At 58.1% G+C, this 18,332-nt stretch overlaps 3 protein-coding genes across 4 annotated transcripts; all 3 read left to right on the plus strand.

Annotated features, from left to right (window-relative positions):
• The first annotated feature begins 3,569 nt into the window (after positions 1-3,569).
• Positions 3,570-5,189, plus strand: CHCHD10 (coiled-coil-helix-coiled-coil-helix domain containing 10). 2 transcript variants are annotated; one of them, XM_054173058.1, is made up of 4 exons: positions 3,570-3,669; positions 3,771-3,954; positions 4,246-4,384; positions 4,996-5,189. In XM_054173058.1, the coding sequence occupies exons 1-4, from the start codon at positions 3,614-3,616 to the stop codon at positions 5,013-5,015; spliced, it is 399 nt and encodes a 132-aa protein (XP_054029033.1). In that variant the 5' UTR covers positions 3,570-3,613; the 3' UTR covers positions 5,016-5,189. The 2 variants fall into 2 exon arrangements, with proteins under 2 accessions (XP_054029033.1, XP_054029034.1); XM_054173059.1 differs by having other exon boundaries at positions 4,249-4,384.
• A 1,988-nt stretch (positions 5,190-7,177) lies between these two features.
• Positions 7,178-9,330, plus strand: VPREB3 (V-set pre-B cell surrogate light chain 3). The gene is made up of 2 exons (XM_054173266.1): positions 7,178-7,239; positions 8,906-9,330. Exons 1-2 carry the CDS (start codon positions 7,178-7,180, stop codon positions 9,309-9,311), a joined length of 468 nt encoding a protein of 155 aa, XP_054029241.1. The 3' UTR covers positions 9,312-9,330.
• A 4,055-nt stretch (positions 9,331-13,385) lies between these two features.
• LOC104309029 (immunoglobulin lambda-1 light chain) lies at positions 13,386-17,746 on the plus strand. Its single transcript, XM_054173267.1, has 6 exons — positions 13,386-13,431; positions 14,911-15,029; positions 16,342-16,516; positions 16,986-17,276; positions 17,580-17,632; positions 17,720-17,746. The coding sequence occupies exons 1-6, from the start codon at positions 13,386-13,388 to the stop codon at positions 17,744-17,746; spliced, it is 711 nt and encodes a 236-aa protein (XP_054029242.1).
• The last annotated feature ends 586 nt before the right edge of the window (positions 17,747-18,332 follow it).

The raw sequence follows: 18,332 nt of genomic DNA on the forward strand, positions 1-18,332 counted from the left end.
ACACTTGGGGAATTCCTGGCTGCCTTTGTAGCCACGGTCCAGCTGCGACAGCGAGAGGCTTTAAACTCTGAAGAGGGAGATGATTATCTGCTCTCGGAGCAACGGGGAGCAAGCAGCTGGGAAGAAAAACAGACCTGCTTTTTCCAACCCCTGTCCTACCTGGTCCTGCTGCTGACAGGAGGGAATGCACAGGCCCAGCCAGTGCACTGAGGTGCTCAGAAATGAGAGGTTCTCAGCAAAGATTTCCAAAACTGTTCAGGAATTAGTTACTGTCTTGCAGATTTCTATGTCCCTTAATCCGGTTAACCTTCAAGTGCAGGCAAGCCCTAACATTTGAGCTATGTAAGCAGGGATCTTCTGGAGCAGGGACAGAGAGAGAGAGAGGCAGAAACCAAGCTCCTTGGTGGAATCACAGATCAAATTTAGGCTGAAAAATAGAGGGATCAGGCAGTTTGGGCAGGGAAGCAGTGAATACTGTTGGGGGGATTATTTAGGTGCAAACAGAGCCCTTGCTGGCAGAGTGTCCTGAGAGAAGGATGGTGCAGGGAGACCTAACGGAGTACTTCCACCTCCAGCGCTGAGGAGACTCCAGCTGGGAGCAGAGGGCTTGGAGTGGGTGGTGTGTGTGTGCGGGTGGAGTTGTGTACACTCAGCCTCTCAGACAGCCACAATAAATTATCTCATTAGTAAAGCCGGGGTAGCTGTGCTCCTCTGCACATACCCGGCCTCCCACAGCACAGAAAACCTTCCTGTCTAATTATCCAAATCAAAGGGTCCCCCCAGACGCAGCTGAAAGGGCTGTGCTCAGCTTGAAACCCAGGCTCCCTCAGCCAGTGGTGCTGTGCGTGGTGGAACTAATGAACCTCGATTTCTTCTGGCTGGAGGGCTGGCATTCCCCGTGCCCCCTGCAAATCCCTCCCCTCCTCCCCGCAGCGTGTGCTCAGCTTCTTCCTAGGACCGGGGACGGCCGTGCTGTGGTGGCCGCTGATGGCAGAGAGCTGGGCTCTCACCCCAGGGGGTTTCTCTCGGCGAGGGTCTCCCTGAGGTCGCTCTTTTCCTTCCTCCTGCCTTTTCCCCTCATGCCTTTGAGACCTCTGTTTCCCCACAAATACTTGTGGCTTGGTGGAAGGGGCACTGAGGAGGGACCCCCCACTCCTCCAGGATGCATGGCTGGGAGAAGTGCAGGTGCTGCCGATGCAGGGGCTTCCCAGAAGCATTCTTCTGGTTCTGCAGCTGCTTGCCCCCTCTGCTATCAGCCAGCAAACGCCCGGCAAAAGCTGAATGTAAAACGCTGCTGCTCCAGCTGAGAGCAGAACTGCGCAGCTCCGCTTCCCCGGGGCCAGCCAGCTCCCTGGCACCGCTGGGGGGAGGATTTGGGGCTGCTACCCCTCAGCAGAGGAGCCCCCAGTTGTGTCTGTGCGAGACACAACTCCCTTTCCGCAGGAGCTGCAGGTCTCCCCCTGCCCTCCCAGCTCCGGTGCCGTGGGAGTGGCTTCCTTTACAAACACTTTTCCCTTCCCCTCGTGCTGGAAATTCGATTCTACAAACACACACAGCAGCTAACTGCCAACCCCGCGGTGACTTAGCTCTCTAATTCCTGCCAGTCAATGAACCAGCCCAAGGAGCTGGTTTGCATCACTTGCTGAATGTATGAACACAGCCCTGCAGACACAGCAGAGCTGGGCTTTGGGTTTGGGGTTTGTTGTTCTTTCTGTTGATTTTTGTTGCTGTTATTGTTGGGTTTTGTTTAGTTTGCTTTGGTTTGCTTTGGTTTGATTTTTTTTTCCTGGACAACTTCAGGCTCCTTTTCAGTTTTGGAAACATCTTTCAGTGGACAAAGGCTTAAAGAAGATGCAAAGAAAAGTGGAGCAGGCAGTCAGGCCCACCCTGGGGAAACACTGAGCAGACATGGACCCACAGACAGCCCAGAGGCCAGCTGGGGTGCCAGGGAAGAGATGATTGTCAGGAAATTGGTTTGAAGGTACAACTGGCGTCGCCCAGCCTGTCTGCTCGGGATTTGAGGGCTCATCATCATCATCTCTCCGTGGATTCCTACCTCCCCACAACATCCACGCCTTCCAAAGGGTTCCTTGATCTGCTGCTTTATATCCAGAGGGCTGCTGCACAAACTGTTATTCTGGCCACTGTCTTAGACCACATCATTCCTCCCCACACTCCTCCCTGGCACCCTCTTTTTCTCTGTCCCAGTTGTGGACTCTTCATCTTCCCTCTCCCAGCCCTTCATTATCCACCTCTCTCCCACCCATCGTCTCCCATGCAACAGGAGCCTGTCTCTGTTGCCCATCTCCAACAAGCCTCTTCATGCTCTCTCCTGCTGTGCTCCACACCTGGGAGAAGCAGCCTTTGAGCATTTGCAAAGCCACCACACTGCCCTCCTTGAAACTCTCCATTATCATAGAGGTGGTCCTGCTTTGGCAGGGGGTTTGGACTGGATGATCTCTCAAGGTCCCTTCCACCCCCTGACATTCTGTGATCATGACATCTGCAGCAGCCCTCACATCAGAGCTGCAGAGCTATGCTCATGATCTGCTAGCAGGGCCTCCTTGCTCCCCGCTGCTGCCTGCACCCTGCTGCTGCTTCTTCAGCCCTCCTGGGACTGCACGCAGCTTGGGCCCTTGTAGGCTCTGCGGCACCCATCCAGTGGTGGGAGCCCAAAACTGATCTGAGCCACATGTGGGACAGTGGCTCCAGAGCTGGCCTGTTGCTTCACCTGCAGGTGCTGAATTTGGGCACCACGAAATGCCAGCTCACCCATCAGTGCCAGCTCACCCATCAGTGCCAGCTCACCCATCGATGCCCATGGCAGGGGGGCTGGAACTGGATGATCCTTCAGGTCCCTTCCAACCCTGACCGTTCTACGATTCCCTGTTACCTGTATTCCCTGACTGAGGCCTTTCTCCCTCAGCAGGAGCAATGTCTTCGGTAAAAGTGCACGCAGTCAGGGTGAGCTTTGTGTGCTCTGCAGCTGCAGTGTTTCTGACAGGCATTGCCTCCAGATGCAGGGTGGCTGTTTGCCGGGTGTACCCGGTACGCTGAGCTTCCCCGTACTCAGCCTGTTTCACCAAGGAAGTCTGAGCTACAAATGCTATTTTTTTATTAATTGTTCTGTACCATGAATGTTATAAAGCACCGACATAATTTTATTTACAAGGGGAGGGGGCGGGGGGGGGAAGCAGCTGTATTACACTGGACTCAAAGTCTCTTATCTATACAAAGAAGCATCCGGGCCCCGTTACTTTGCTTTGCTGGGGACAAGGCGGGGTGCAGGCGGGAGCCCCGAGGCCGAGAACAAGTCCGTGCCCGCCGTGCGGGGACAGCCTGGCTGACACCGCGATCCCGCTTCAGAGGAAAGCTCCGCGGACCCCCGCCGGCTGCTGCCCGCCGCCCTCTGACCGGGGCTGGGCCGGGCCCAGCGAGCCGAGGGCGCCCTCTGGCGGCATCGACGGCGGCGCCGCCGGGGCAGGGTGGGACGGGGGAGAGGCCGTCCCGGGGCGTGGCCGGGGCGGGGCGGGGCGGGGCACGCCGCGGGTGACGCGTGGCGCCGGCGGCTCTTAAGGCGGCGCGCGGGGGAGGGGCGGGAGATCGGCGGAGGATGGCGCGCGGCGGCAGGAGCGTGTCGCGGCCGGCGGCGGCACCGGCCCCCGCCAGGTACCGGGGCTCGGCTCGGCTCGGCTCGGCACGGCTCGGCTCGGCACGCAGGGGCTGTGTCCGGCCCCCGTTGCCCCTCTCTGACTCGTCTCTCTCCGCAGCCCGGCCCCAGCGGCCCCGATGCCGGCGGCGCAGCCAGCCCAGCCCGGGCTGATGGCGCAGATGGCGAGCACTGCGGCCGGCGTGGCCGTGGGCTCCGCCGTGGGACACGTCGTGGGCAGCGCCATCACCGGCGCCTTCAGCGGCGGCTCCTCCGAACCGGCCAAGCCGGCGGCTCCAGCCCAGGTACGAGCGGAGCCAGGCTAGGTTCGGCCGTCCTTGACCTGCCCTTGCGCGGCGAGCCCGGGACCGGCGTGGGCCGTGGGTTGCGGGTCCTGGACGAGGAGGAGCGGTGGGAGCTGGGCGGGCAGAGCCGGTCCTGGGAAGCGGGGTTCGCCGGCGGTTCCTAGGCCGCCTGAGCCGTGTGCTGAAGGACAGGGACAGCCCAAGGTGACAGGGCTGCGCTGCCGAGAAGGGACAGGGAGCCTCCGTGCCTCTGCCCCAAGTCTCCTTCCCTAACCCGCACCTTGCCCGCAGCAGCCTGTGTACCAGCAGTCGCCCTATGGACCCTGCCACTACGAGATCAAGCAGTTCCTGGAGTGTGCTACCAACCAGAAGGACCTGACCTTGTGCGAGGGCTTCAACGAGGCTCTGAAGCAGTGCAAGTATAGCAGCGGTGAGTCTGTGCCCTGGCCACACAGGGTATCCTGCTGCCAGGAGGGTACCCCCAGCAGGGGCAGCGGTTGCAGAAGCAACCTGTTGAGGTCATAGGGCTCTTCAGGGCTTTCAACAGGAAGCAGTTCTGCTCTTCCTGTGTTCTGGAACACAGAACAGAACGGGAAAGGGCAGGAGGAATGATCCTGACTGTTTCTGGAGGTGAGGAGGCTCTAGATACAGAACCATGGAATTACCCAGGTTGGAAAAGACCTCAGAGATCATCAAGTCCAACCTGTTACCTAACACCTCCTGACAACTAAAGCATGTCCAGGGATGGTGACTCCACCACCTCCCTGGGCAGCACATTCCAGTGGCCAATTCCTCTTTCTGGGAAGAACTTCATCCTCACCTCCAGCCTAAACTTCCTGTGGTGCAGCTTGAGACTCTGTTCCTTTCTTGCTGCCTTGGGAAGCCTCTTGCTTTTCCTCCTTGATTAGTTCCTGCTGCACCTGTCAAAAGCAGATGTCAGTAGTTATGTCTTGATTTAGTCACCTTAAATAAGAGAGCTTTTATTAAGCCCAGCTGCTGGAGCACCCACCTCATGCTCATCTCGTGTTTTCTCCTCTGTAGGTGTTTCTTCTCTCCTGTGAAGAATCTGCCCCCTGGTAGGGAAGAGGAGTCTGGTGTTGAGCCCTGCTGCCTGCAGGGAGCGAAGGACAGGCGTTCAGGGAATGAGATGGAGGCAACAGATTGACCAGGCAGGAGGCTTCTAGTGGTAATTCACTTCTAGACTAGCAGGGAAGGAGAGGAATGGTTGGATCCGTGGGATGTCAGAATTCAGGTAGTGCTGTATTCATTACAGAGAAATAAAGGAGCTGACTTGGACCTACCCCTTGTGCCTGTTCTTTATTTAAAGTCTCAAGGTGAAATTAAGCTCTCCAGATGCTAGCAGAATCAGCCAGGACAAGGCACAGCTGTGTGTTTGCTGTCATCAGGCTAGCAGGGACTGTGCCTGCATGACTGTGCAAAAGCAGCTCCACAGCTGAGCTGAGGCTGGTTTGGCTGCCCTCCAGGCAGAGGAGAGGCTGGAGAGAGGTAACCTGAGATGTGTCCTGCAGTATTTTGAGTAACACTCTTTTCTGCTTGTATCCCCTTCCTGAAGAGCTGTTCTGACCCTGGAGCTGAGAGGGATGACCTGTCTGGCTGTGTACCTCGGATACAGCTGGCTGATCTGACTTAAAAGCCTTAGCAGGTTATGCAATGTTCTCAAGGTCACCAGCACCAGGCGAAGTTTGGAGCTGCTTTCCTTTGACCATGGCAGTCTCAGGAGTACTGTCTGCAGACTGGCCTCCAGTAGGGGACCCTGCTCCTCCTGGTGGTGTGAAGGTTGTGGCCAGCAAAGGTAGGACCCCTCTGTGGCAGTCAGCAGGCTGCTGAGCTGCTGCATTGGAGCCACATCCCCTGGGGGGTGGCGCTGGGAACGCTCCAGGCTAGGAGTGGGGACAAACACTTTTGATTTGGGGCAAATGATTCCAGTTTGTGACATTTCAGTCCTTCAACTTTGCCTCATGAAACATGAGGAGGGAAAAGCAAGGAGCCCTGACCTTTCCCAGTCCCTTTCCCTGAAGTTGTCCCAGTCACAAGGGGAAGGAGCTGGGGAATGTGGCTGAGGCAGGGGGGGATGATTTGGCTGTGAACTCTGACCGAGTTTGCTGTGATTGAGGCATCCCTGAGGCTGACACACGTCAGCAGTCAGAGCTGGGGATCCAACTCAGATAACACAGGGGGCAAAGGCTTAGGACCATGTGTGTCTGGCAGCTTCAGCTGCAAGTGTCTGGAGCCAGGCAAAGGCTCTTGGCCAACTGGGCAAGGCAAGGCCAGGACAAGGTCTGCTTGTTCCCTCCCACCGGCTGCACGTAGCTGCTCTCTCAAGCCCACGACCAGGATGTGAGCCAGGGAGCCCTGTGCACACAGCCTGGAGCAGGTGAGCTCTGCTGGCAGCTGTCACTGCTGCCCTGTGGTTCTTCTGAGTGTGTCTGGGTAAGCAGAGCCCTTTCCTGTGACTCCCCAGAGCTGCCAGCCTGGGAGCTCATCCTTGCTTCTGGCCTCCCTGCAATTAACTTACCTCTGCTGGGGTGGTTTACTTCCATGATTTGCTGTGGAGGGGTTAAAGATTTCTCTTTTCTGAACACAAGCACAAGGCAGAGGATGCTGATGGTCTCTGGCAGAGCTCTCTGTTCCCTAACCACTGGGCATTGCTGGGCATCAAAGTGCCAATGTTAAAGGATTGTTTCCTCACCCCAGGTGCCCGGTAGCAGAGGCTCAGGGAACAGAAATCATTGGTTCAGATGGCACAGTGGAAACCAGCTTGAGCTGAGTGCCCCTAGAGGGGGAACCTGAACAAAGATCTCTGGGTAGTGTAACCTTAACAACTGAAGTTTTCCCTCCCCTCATGGTGGTTCAGTCCAATAGTGATAGCCTGGGTCTGGGACTGTCTTGTTCCTCATTGTATGGTTTCCCTTTCCAGGTGGGCTGCTGGCTTTGTTACCTTGAGCATGCAGCTTCTGTTCACTCAGCACCTCTCATACCCTCTGCAGGAGGTTATAGAGCTGGCAGAACAGGCTAAGCTCATACCTGCTCCTGAGCTTTGCACAGCTAGGTGCTTTCCTGCCCCCCTGGGCTGTCAGGGTGATGTGCAGGGCGTGTAGCTCAGCTGGACCTTCCATTTGGTGCCCAAATGTTGCTGTACAAATGATCCTGCAAGCAGGGCTTGGGAGCCCTGTGGCATCATCCACTTTTCCTGCTGAGATGTATGGATGAAGTCGTGTGCCCAAGCTCACCAGCAGAGGTGGAGGACCTGGGTGCTGGGAACCAGTAAGAGTGCTGCTGTACTGCATGTCCAGAGCTCACTGCTCTGTGGACAGATTCCTTCTCTCCAAAATGCCCTTGGAGGTGACTTCCTTCTGCCTTGGTGGGTCTTTCTTCCACAGTCTCTGATCCATGGACTTGATCTGCCTGGGGCTTGGTGAGAGGCTAAGAGACCTGGGGCTGCTGAGTCTGCAGAGGAGAAGCCTGAGAGGGGATCTAAGGAATGCTTCTAAATCACTGGGGGTCAGGAGGCAGGGGACAGGCTCTGCTCAGCTGCACCCTGGCATAGGCCAAGGGGCAAGGGATGGAAACTGCAGCCCAGGAGGTTGCAGCTCAGCAGGAGGAGGAACTTCTGCCCTGGGAGGCTCATAGAGGCCTGGAGCAGGCTGCCCAGAGAGGTTGTGGAGTCTCCTGCTCTGGAGCCTTTCAGCCCTATCTGGATGTGTTCTTCTGTGACCTGTGCTGGAGTCTCTCTGCTCCTGCTCTGGCAGGGGGGATTGGGCTTGATGACCTTTGGAGGTCCCTTCCAACCCCTGACAGCCTGTGAGCTTCTGACACTGTGCAGTGCCTGCTGACCACCTTGCTGTGAGGCAGTGCCATGGGCTGGTGGTGGGAGGGGGCAGTGATGTGATTGTGGACAGCTTGGTACTGTGGTGTCTCTGTGCTAGGTGGTAGAGGCAGGAGGGGCTTTGTGCCCAGTGAGCCTGGCAGCCTCTTGCTGTCACAGTCTGCTGCCTTTCTGCACAAGGCACCAGCTGAGCTGCAGCTGTGTCTTGCTGCATTGCCTCCCTTCTGGCAGGTGACTTTAGCAGCCAGCCCTGCATGCTTACCCGTGGCTGCTCCTCCTGAGGTTGCCCTGGCAGAGCTCTCGGCACTGTCAGCAGCTTCCAGCCTGTGCTGTGGGGCTGTTGTCACAGCAGTGGAGCTGCATGGAGAATGGAGCAGCAGCTTTCCTTGTATTGCCTCTGCAGTGAAACAGCTGCTGGAGGGGCTCTCCCTTGCCCTGCCCTTCGTTCTCTCTGTTGGCAGCAGAGCCAGATGGCCACAGGGCAGCCTTGGCATGGTGCAGCTGAGGCTGCTGCCATCCTGCACACTTGGTGGATGAGGGCCTGAGGCTAAAGATCTCTGTGTAAGAGCACAGGCAAACCTCTCTGCTCCCCCCATCAGAGAGGAGTGATGGTCATTGATGTCCCCCCACCATATCCTGACGCCCAGGGTGGTGGGGTGGGCTGGATCTGCATCAGGACACCTGCCTGCAGGTGAAGGTGGGTGGTGGGTCACAATGCTCAGCTCTTGCCCCACTGCTTCGAGACCCTTCCCTGAAGCCCAGCTGCAGCAGAGTGAGCAGCGCTGGGAGCTGGGTCCCTGAGCCCCCTGAGTCATTTACATAACGCCTCAGGGGCAGCAGCAGCTCAGCAAGCCAGGCTTGTGCAGCACCACACACCCGCTCTGAGACATGGCCCTGGGCCTCACGGTGCTGCTGCTGGTGGGGATGGTGAGGACAGGTAAGGGTGGTGTGTGGCTGAGCAAGCTGCTGTCTGTGAGGGCACAGTGGGGTGGAGGGCAGGACTGGGCTCTTCCAAGGGCAATGATAATCTGAGGAGAGTGTTTCGCCCCGGGGCTGTGTGCCGTGACGAGCAGGATGGAGGTTGGGTAATGAGGCTGCCTGAAGGGAGCGGGTGGCACATCGTGGGGCTGGGGGGACGTGGCTCAGCCCCTCAGTAACTGCCTCCTTGGTGCACACAGCTTCCAGGGCTCAGCCCGTGCTGCTCCAGCCGCCTGCCGTGGTGGTGCTGCCCGGGCAGACGGCTCGGCTGTCCTGCACCCTGAGCGCCCCCTACAACATCAGCCAGTTTGGCATCGCCTGGTTCCAGCAGCGCCCGGGGCAGGTAGCCCTGAGGTATTTGCTCTATTACAACTCTGAGCGAGACAAGCACAGGCCCACCAAGGTTCCCGACCGCTTCTCTGCTACCAAAGACCTCGCCAGCAACGCCTGCATCCTCATCATCGCCTCTGCCCGCCAGGAGGACAACGGCAGCTACTACTGCTCCCTGTCCGTTGCCTTCCACTGGGCTTAGAAACGGGGGACAGAGGCTTGCTGCCTTCTCCCTGGCAACACTGAAGCAAAGCCCTCAACAGGCACGACAGCAGCCCCAGGAGGGATGGAGCAATGATGTCTTGCATGCTTGAGCAAGCCCAGCAGCCCTGTGTTGCACTGTTGAGGTGCAGCAGCCTCCTCTCCAGCCCCATGGAGCATTAGGCAGCCTGGACACAGTGTGAGACCTGCCAGGGCTTGGCCCAGGAGCACACAGGAGCTGGGGTCTGCTACTGCAGTGGGCTCTGCCAGGACCTGGCTCTCCTGGACTCTTCTAGCTCTTGGCACAAGGTGGGCTTGATCCTGGTTTGGGCTTCTATGCAGTTTGGCTCACCAGGTAATAAATAAAGTTTAATCCTTAGATATGTGGCATGTGTCCTGGCTTAACTGTTGAACTTGATGGTCTAAAGGCCTTTTCCAAACCCAGCAGGTCTGTGGTTGATTCTAGGAAGGTGGAGCCCTGAGGAACCCCTCGGGTGCCTCTCTGCATGGGTGCTGCTGTGCCCTGGGCTACCTGAGTTCGGGTACCGAGTTTGATGGAGCCTCTCGGGCATGGGAGGAGCAGTGTCACCCCCATGGACCCCCACACGGGGCGCTGGGTGGGGACGTTCATGGCCTATGCAGGGGGAGGCCACGAGAGGGCGCTGCTGCCGCGGGGCTGTAGGCAGCCAAAGCTTCGCTGCCTTGAGCCTGTGAGCGGCGCCCGTGTGGGTGCCCAGCCCGCGCCCGAAGGACAAGGAAGCAGCGATGGAGAGAAAGCCGCCTGTGGAAAACATCCTGTGTGTCAGGAGCTGCTGTGTTCCTGGCCTAAGGGAGTCGCAGAGGGTGCTGGTAGCTTGGCATTGAACCTTTGTGCAGGCAAACACGGCATAAGCAATCCCTGCCTCCATGTGTCTGGATGCAATTCCTTCTGCTTCTAAGGGCTGAGGTGGGGCTGGAATTAGGTGAGCAGGCTCCAAGGGCTGCAGGAACCTGCTCTGTCTGGGATTAGCGGCAGCAATCCTGTTGGATGGTACCAGAAGGTCCCTGGCAGTGCCCCTGTCGCTGTGGGCTACTGAAGTGACCAGAGGCCCTCAGGCATCCCTTCACGGTTCCCTGGATCCAAGTCTGGCTCCACAGGCACCTTAACCATCACTGGGGTGCAGGCTGAGGACGAGGCTGTCTATTACTGTGGCAGCTGGGATGGCAGTGGCTATGGTGCCTGGAGACAATGAGTATTGGGAGGTAAGACACAGAGTCCAAAATGAGAGGAAGGTTTTCAGTCCTTCTGCCTCCTGGACAGAGTCTTGGCCATGGAGCTGAGGTAGGAGCTTCAAACCTCCAGCAGCAACACTCCCTGTCTCTCTGCTGAGGCAGGGCTGTGCTGCTGGGGCTCTGGCTGACCCCCATCTTCTCCCCTCTCTCCTCTCCCTCTCCAGGTTCCCTGGTGCAGGCAGCAGTGACTCAGCCACCCTCGGTGTCAGCAAAGCCAGGACAAACCGTCCAGATCTCCTGCTCTGGGCTTAGCAGCAGCAGCTATGCTGGCTGGTACCAGCAGAAGGTGCCTGGCACTGCCCCTCTCACTGTGATCTATCATGACACCAAGAGACCCTCAGGCATCCCTTCACGATTCTCTGGCTCCATGTCTGGCTCCACAGCCACCTTAACCATCACTGGGGTGCAGGCTGAGGACGAGGCTGTCTATTACTGTGGTGGCTGGGACAGCAGCAGTGGTAGCTATGGTGTCTGCTGGCCATGGAGCTGAGGCAGGTTTGTGTCCCCCTGCACAACCATGCCTGTGAAGATGTCTTTCATGTCCCAGAGACCTGGAGGTGGCCTTGAGGCATGGAGCCATTGCTGCTGTCCCTACAAAGCTCAGGCTGTGCCCTTGTCTGCCAGAGCTGCTCCAGAGCTGCCTCTCTGCTGCAATGTGCTGCTGGGGCTCTGGCTGACCCCCATCTTCTCCCCTCTCTCCTCTCCCTCTCCAGGTTCCCTGGTGCAGGCAGCTCTGACTCAGCCACCCTCGGTGTCAGCGAAGCCAGGACAAACCGTCCAGATCTCCTGCTCGGGGAGCAGTGGCAGCTATGGCTGGCACCAGCAGAAGGTGCCTGGCACTGCCCCTCTCACTGTGATCTACTACAATGACAGGAGACCCTCAGGCATCCCTTCACGATTCTCTGGCTCCACAGGCACCTTAACCATCACTGGGGTGCAGACCAAGGCTGAAGCTCTGTGTCACTGGGGGAGCAAAACTGGCAGCAGTGCTCATCTCATGGAGCCACAGGCAGAGCCCACAAGTGTCAGGGAAGTTGCTTTTCTTTCATCCTTCCTCTCGGACAGGCAGGGCCCTCTCTGCCTTTCCCTTCCCAGTGCCCTTCCTCTTGTGTCTCAGGGCTGTGACTGTGTCCCTATTGATGCAGGCTTGGTGCTGGAGAAGCCTTGGCCTGGCTTGTCCCTGATGCTCAACATCCACAGGAGTGTTAGAGGAGCCTGCAACAGTGTTAGGAGCTGGAGCCTGCAGAGCTCCCTCAGCAAAGCCTTGCAACCTTTCTGCCCCTGCAGACAGAGGCTTGCCCAGGGCTCTGCAGCACTGCAGCCATCCTGGGTGTGCAGGGCTGGGCCCCTGGGCAGCAGCCTCAGGCACTGCAGCTGGGCAGGGAGAGTTTCTGCCTCAGTCCCTTGCTCTGACAGTGCTCTAGTTCAGCTGCCTCCAGGGACATGGACACCCAGACATGCCCCAGGAGCAGCAATGGAGTTTATGGCTGGTTCCAGCAGAAGGTGCCTGGCACTGCCCCTCTCACTGTGATCTACTGGAATGACAAGAGACCCTCAGGCATCCCTTCACGATTCTCTGGCTCCAAGTCTGGCTCCACAGCCACCTTAACCATCACTGGGGTGCAGGCTGAGGACGAGGCTGTCTATTACTGTGGTGGCTACGACAGCAGCAGTGGTGGTGTTGCAGTGACTCAGAGATATGGAAGTGAGCTACAGGAGAGAGAAAACTGGGCATTTTCTGCCCTCTCCTTCATGGCTGAGCAGGGCTGTGGGGCTGGGGCAGGAGGGCAGCACTGTGTCCTCTTCCCGTGCTCATGCCAGGAAGTGTCCTGCCAGGTGTGCCTCATGGGACAGGAGGTGATTCTGCCCATCCAGACAGGAGCTGCTGCCCATCCATACAGAAGTGATGGCATCCCCTTGTCACCAGCCCCACTGCCTCTTGATGCTGGACCCTCTGTCCTGCTGCTGCTGCCTGCTCTCCTTGCAGGGTCCCAGAGCTGAGTCTGGGTCTCTGCTTGCCCTGGTTTCCCCTATGGTATTGTGGCCAGTGGGCAACAAAGCTCTATTGCTCTTCAGAGCAGCTGTGTCCATGAGGCACTACCTGAGCTCTGCCTTCTCTCCTCTCCCTCTCCAGGTTCCCTGGTCCAGGCAGCTCTGACTCAGCCACCCTCGGTGTCAGCGAAGCCAGGACAAACCGTCCAGATCTCCTGCTCTGGGAGCAGCTATCCTGTGGGCTGGTACCAGCAGAAGGTGCCTGGCACTGCCCCTCTCACTGTGATCTACAGGAATGACCAGAGACCCTCAGGCATCCCTTCACGATTCTCTGGCTCCAAGTCTGGCTCCACAGCCACCTTAACCATCACTGGGGTGCAGGCTGAGGACGAGGCTGTCTATTACTGTGGCAGCTGGGACAGCAGCAGCGGTGGCTATGGTGTGTGGTGATCCCCTGCTCCGGGGATAACAGCAGCTGCTATGGCTGGTACCAGCAGAAGGTGCCTGGCAGTGCTCCTGTCATTATTATCTATGCTTGGGCATTCCTTTGCATGTGTCCAGGCTCACATCTGGCTCCATGCCCACCTGAAGCATCCCTGTGCTCTGTTACTGTGGTGGCCAGGACAGCAGCACTGCTGTGGTTTTGGTGCCCTTGGTGGGCTGGGGAGCACTGGCACAGGAGCTACCAGGGGACATGAGGGTGCCCATTTGCACTGAGGGGCCGTGCCCTGGACAAGTGGGGGTTTAAAAGGGAGTTGGGTACACAGCACAGCCCCATTGTCATGGAGGCTTGGAGCTGGTGGAGTGCACCATGGCCTGGGCCCCTCACCTCCTTGCAGTGCTCAGCCATGGATCAGGTGCCATGGCCACACCGACCGCACCTAGGCAGGGTCTTTGTGCAAAAGAACCCAGGACCTCTGCCGAGGCAGGGCTGTGCTGCTGGGGCTCTGGCTGACCCCCATCTTCTCCCCTCTCTCCTCTCCCTCTCCAGGTTCCCTGGTGCAGGCAGCTCTGACTCAGCCACCCTCGGTGTCAGCGAAGCCAGGACAAACCGTCCAGATCTCCTGCTCGGGAGGTGGCAACTACTATGGCTGGTACCAGCAGAAGGTGCCTGGCACTGCCCCTCTCACTGTGATCTATGATAACACCAAGAGACCCTCAGGCATCCCTTCACGATTCTCTGGCTCCACATCTGGCTCCACAGCCACCTTAACCATCACTGGGGTGCAGGCTGAGGACGAGGCTGTCTATTACTGTGGCAGCTGGGACGACAGTGGTAGCTATGGTGTCTGCAGGCACGGAGGAGGAGGAAGTGTGACACTGACTGCAAAATCAGAGGCAGACTTCCAGACATTCTCCCTCCTGGACAGAGTCATGGCCATGGAGCTGAGGCAGGTTTGTGTCCCTTCTGCACAACCATGCCTGTGAAGATGTCTTTCATGTCCCAGAGACCTGGAGGTGGCCTTGAGGCATGGAGCCATTGCTGCTGTCCCTACAAAGCTCAGGCTGTGCCCTTGTCTGCCAGAGCTGCTCCAGAGCTGCCTCTCTGCTGCAATGTGCTGCTGGGGCTCTGGCTGACCCCCATCTTCTCCCCTCTCTCCTCTCCCTCTCCAGGTTCCCTGGTGCAGGCAGCAGTGACTCAGCCACCCTCGGTGTCAGCGAAGCCAGGACAAACCATCCAGATCTCCTGCTCTGGGCTTAGCAGCAGCAATGCTGTTGGCTGGTTCCAGCAGAAGGTGCCTGGCACTGCCCCTCTCACTGTGATCTACTGGAATGACAAGAGACCCTCAGGCATCCCTTCACGATTCTCTGGCTCCAAGTCTGGCACCACAGGCACCTTAACCATCACTGGGGTGCAGGCTGAGGATGAGGCTGTCTATTACTGTGGCAGCTGGGATGGCAGTGGTGCTGTTGCAGTGACACAGAGATGTGGAAGTGAGCTACAGGAGAGTTTGAGCTGGACGTTTTCTACCCTTCTGCTTCATGGCTGAGCAGGGCTCAGGGGCAGAAGGGCAGCATTGAGTCCTTGTGCCTCACAGGACAGGAGGTGATTCTGCAGCTGTGTGCAGCTGCTGCCCACCCATACAGAAGTGATGGCATCCCCTTGTCACCAGCCCCACTGCCTCTTGCTGCTGGCCCCTCTGTCCTGCTGCTGCTGCCTGCTCTCTTTGCAGGGCCCCAGAGCTGAGTCTGGACCCTGAGTCTGGGTCTCTGCTTGCCCTGGTGTCACCTGTGGTATCAAGGGCAATGGGCACAAAAGCTCTGTATTGCTATCCAGGGTAGCTGTGCCCACAGGGCACTGTCTGAACTCTGCCTTCTCTTCTCTCCCTCTCCAGGTTCCCTGGTCCAGGCAGCTCTGACTCAGCCACCCTCGGTGTCAGCGAAGCCAGGACAAACCATCCAGATCTCCTGCTCGGGGAGCAGCGATGGCTACTATGGCTGGTACCAGCAGAAGGTGCCTGGCACTGCCCCTCTCACTCTGATCTATGCTAATACCAACAGACCCTCAGGCATCCCTTCACGATTCTCTGGCTCCAAGTCTGGCTCCACAGCCACCTTAACCATCACTGGGGTGCAGGCTGAGGACGAGGCTGTCTATTACTGTGGCAGCTGGGATGGCAGTGGCAGTGGTAGCTATGGTGTCTGCTGGCCATGGAGCTGAGGCAGGTTTGTGTCCCCCTGCACAACCATGCCTGTGATGATGTCTTTCATGTCCCAGAGACCTGGAGGTGGCCTTGAGGCATGGAGCCATTGCTGCTGTCCCTACAAAGCTCAGGCTGTGCCCTTGTCTGCCAGAGCTGCTCCAGAGCTGCCTCTCTGCTGGGCTGTGTGGGGCCAGGCTCTGCTCTCCCAACGTACCTGGGACTCTTCCTGTGCCTGTTCCCCTCTGGCTGTGGCATTCTCCATCCTGCTGCCCAGGGAGTCAGCAAACCCAGGACGCACTGTCCAGACCTCCTGCTCTGGGAGCAGCAGTGACTCTGGCTGGTACCAGCAGAAGGTGCCTGGCACTGCCCCTCTCACTGTGATCTACTTGAATGACCAGAGACCCTCAGGCATCCCTTCACGATTCTCTGGCTCCAAGTCTGGCACCACAGGCACCTTAACCATCACCGGGGTGCAGGCTGAGGACGAGGCTGTCTATTACTGTGGTGGCTGGGATGGCAGTGGCAGTGGCTATGGTGCCTGGTGGCACTGAGGAGCACAGTGAGACACACTGTGAGGTACAGTGATACACAGAGTGCAAAGCCAGAGGAAGACCTTTCAGCTCTTTTTCCCTCCTCCCTGTCCAGTGTTGTGAAGCTGAGGCAGCTTCCTCTGCTCTCTGCACAGCCACGCCTGTGAATGGCCTCCCTTTTTTGCCCCTGACTCTTGGAGGTGGCTTTGTGGCTGGCAATGATTGTTCCTGCCTCTAGAATTTCAGAGTGTGACTTTGCCAGCCCAGTGCTTCTTGCTCCCCATGACCTCCTGGGACTGGCAGAGCTGCCTCTGCGCTGGGCTGCCTTGGGCTGTGCTCTGCTCCTAAGGTTTGACTCTGGTTGTGTCCATTCCCTTCCATCTCTGTCACCTTCTGCCTTGCTGTCCAGGGAGGGCTCTCTGTTCCCTGTTTTCTGGGTGACCTCCATCTTATCCATTCTCCCTCTCCAGGTTCCCTGGTCCAGGCAGCTCTGACTCAGCCACCCTCGGTGTCAGCGAAGCCAGGACAAACCGTCCAGATCTCCTGCTCTGGGCTTGACAGCAGATATGCTGCTGGCTGGTTCCAGCAGAAGGTGCCTGGCACTGCCCCTCTCACTGTGATCTATGCTAATGACAAGAGACCCTCAGGCATCCCTTCACGATTCTCTGGCTCCAAGTCTGGCTCCACAGGCACCTTAACCATCACTGGGGTGCAGGCTGAGGACGAGGCTGTCTATTACTGTGGCAGCTGGGATGGCAGTGGCTATGGTGCCTGGTGACAGAGTATTAAGAAGTGAGAGACAGAGTGGGAAAGGAGAGGAACTTTTTCAGTCCTTCTCCCTCCTGGCTGAAGAGAGTCCTGGCTGTGGGGCTGTGGCAGCTTCCACTTTCCTCTGCTCAGCCACACCTGCCTGTGTCCTCCCTCTCATGTCACACAGGTGTGGAGGTGACTTTGAAGGGGCAAATGTTGTTCTTGTCCCTACAAAGTCCAAACTGTGTCCTCCTCTGCCAAACTGATGCCTGTTAGTGGCAGTGACCACGTCCTGCTGCTGCTGCCAGAGCTGTGCCCGTGCTGGGAAGTGTTGTGTTGAGCTTTGCCACGGGAATTTCCCTGTGAACACAGCCGTGTCTGTTCTGCAGCAGCAGCGACACTCCCTGGCCCTCTGCCGAGGCAGGGCTGTGCTGCTGGGGCTCTGGCTGACCCCCATCTTCTCCTCTCTCTCCTCTCCCTCTCCAGGTTCCCTGGTCCAGGCAGCTCTGACTCAGCCACCCTCGGTGTCAGCGAAGCCAGGACAAACCGTCCAGATCTCCTGCTCCGGTACCGGCGGCTATGATGTTGGCTGGTACCAGCAGAAGGTGCCTGGCACTGCCCCTCTCACTCTGATCTACTACAATACCAACAGACCCTCAGGCATCCCTTCACGATTCTCTGGCTCCACATCTGGCTTCACAGCCACCTTAACCATCAGTGGGGTGCAGGCTGAGGACGAGGCTGTCTATTACTGTGGTGGCTACGACAGCAGCAGTGGTGGCTTTGGTGTCTGCAGGCACTGAGGAGGAGGAAGTGTGACACTGACTGCAAAATCAGAGGCAGACTTCCAGCCATGCTCTGTCACTGTGACTATGATAACACCAAGAGACCCTCAGGCATCCCTTGACAATTTTCTGGATCCATGTCTGGCTCCACAGCCATCCCTGGGCTCCCAGCTGAGCTCACTGCTGTCTATTACAGTGGTGGCGAGGACAGCAGCACTGCTCAGCATCCAGGCACCCTGCAGGGTGGCCACGGTGCTGTGCTATGGCCTGACCACTGCTGTCTGCTGTGTGTGAGTGACAGAGGCCCTGATGGTGCTGCAGAAGGATGTGGAAGTGACACAGCTCCTGGTAATGCAGACCTGTGCTGTGGCTGGCCCCTTCTTCCCACGGGGTGGCAGCTGGGCACTGGTGTGGTGTCATTGTGCTCTTGGGCAGCCCTTGTGCCTGGAGGCCAACCTCTGAGCCTGACCTGGCCTGGGCTGTGCTGTTCCCTGGAGGGCTGTTCCATGCTAAGTGCAGCTCTGCCTGAGACGCTGCTATCTGTGCCTGCAAGCTGCAGTGTTTCCCAGAGCCCTGCAGCACTTAGCAACCAGGAGGGTGAGACTACAGAAGGGATGTCCACAGTGAGAAGTGGGAGCTGATGGGGATGCTCAGCAGGCATTTTTCTTTACAGGAACATCCTCCTTTCCTTTGTCCTGATGGACCTCCAGGCTTCCACACTTGTGAAAGCAGAGAGAACCGAGTTCAGGGAGTGGCGACTCGTGTTCAAACCTTGGCGACTTCTCGCTGCCTTTTCTCCCTCCCCTGAAGTCTTTGCGGGGGGAGGCCACGAGAGGGCGCTGCTGCCGCGGGGCTGTAGGCAGCCAAAGCTTCGCTGCCTTGAGCCTGTGAGCGGCGCCCGTGTGGGTGCCCAGCCCGCGCCCGAAGGACAAGGAAGCAGCGATGGAGAGAAAGCCGCCTGTGGAAAACATCCTGTGTGTCAGGAGCTGCTGTGTTCCTGGCCTAAGGGAGTCGCAGAGGGTGCTGGTAGCTTGGCATTGAACCTTTG

Source organism: Dryobates pubescens, chromosome 25, assembly GCF_014839835.1.
Source record: "Dryobates pubescens isolate bDryPub1 chromosome 25, bDryPub1.pri, whole genome shotgun sequence".
In the NCBI taxonomy this organism is placed as follows: Eukaryota; Metazoa; Chordata; class Aves; order Piciformes; family Picidae; genus Dryobates; species Dryobates pubescens.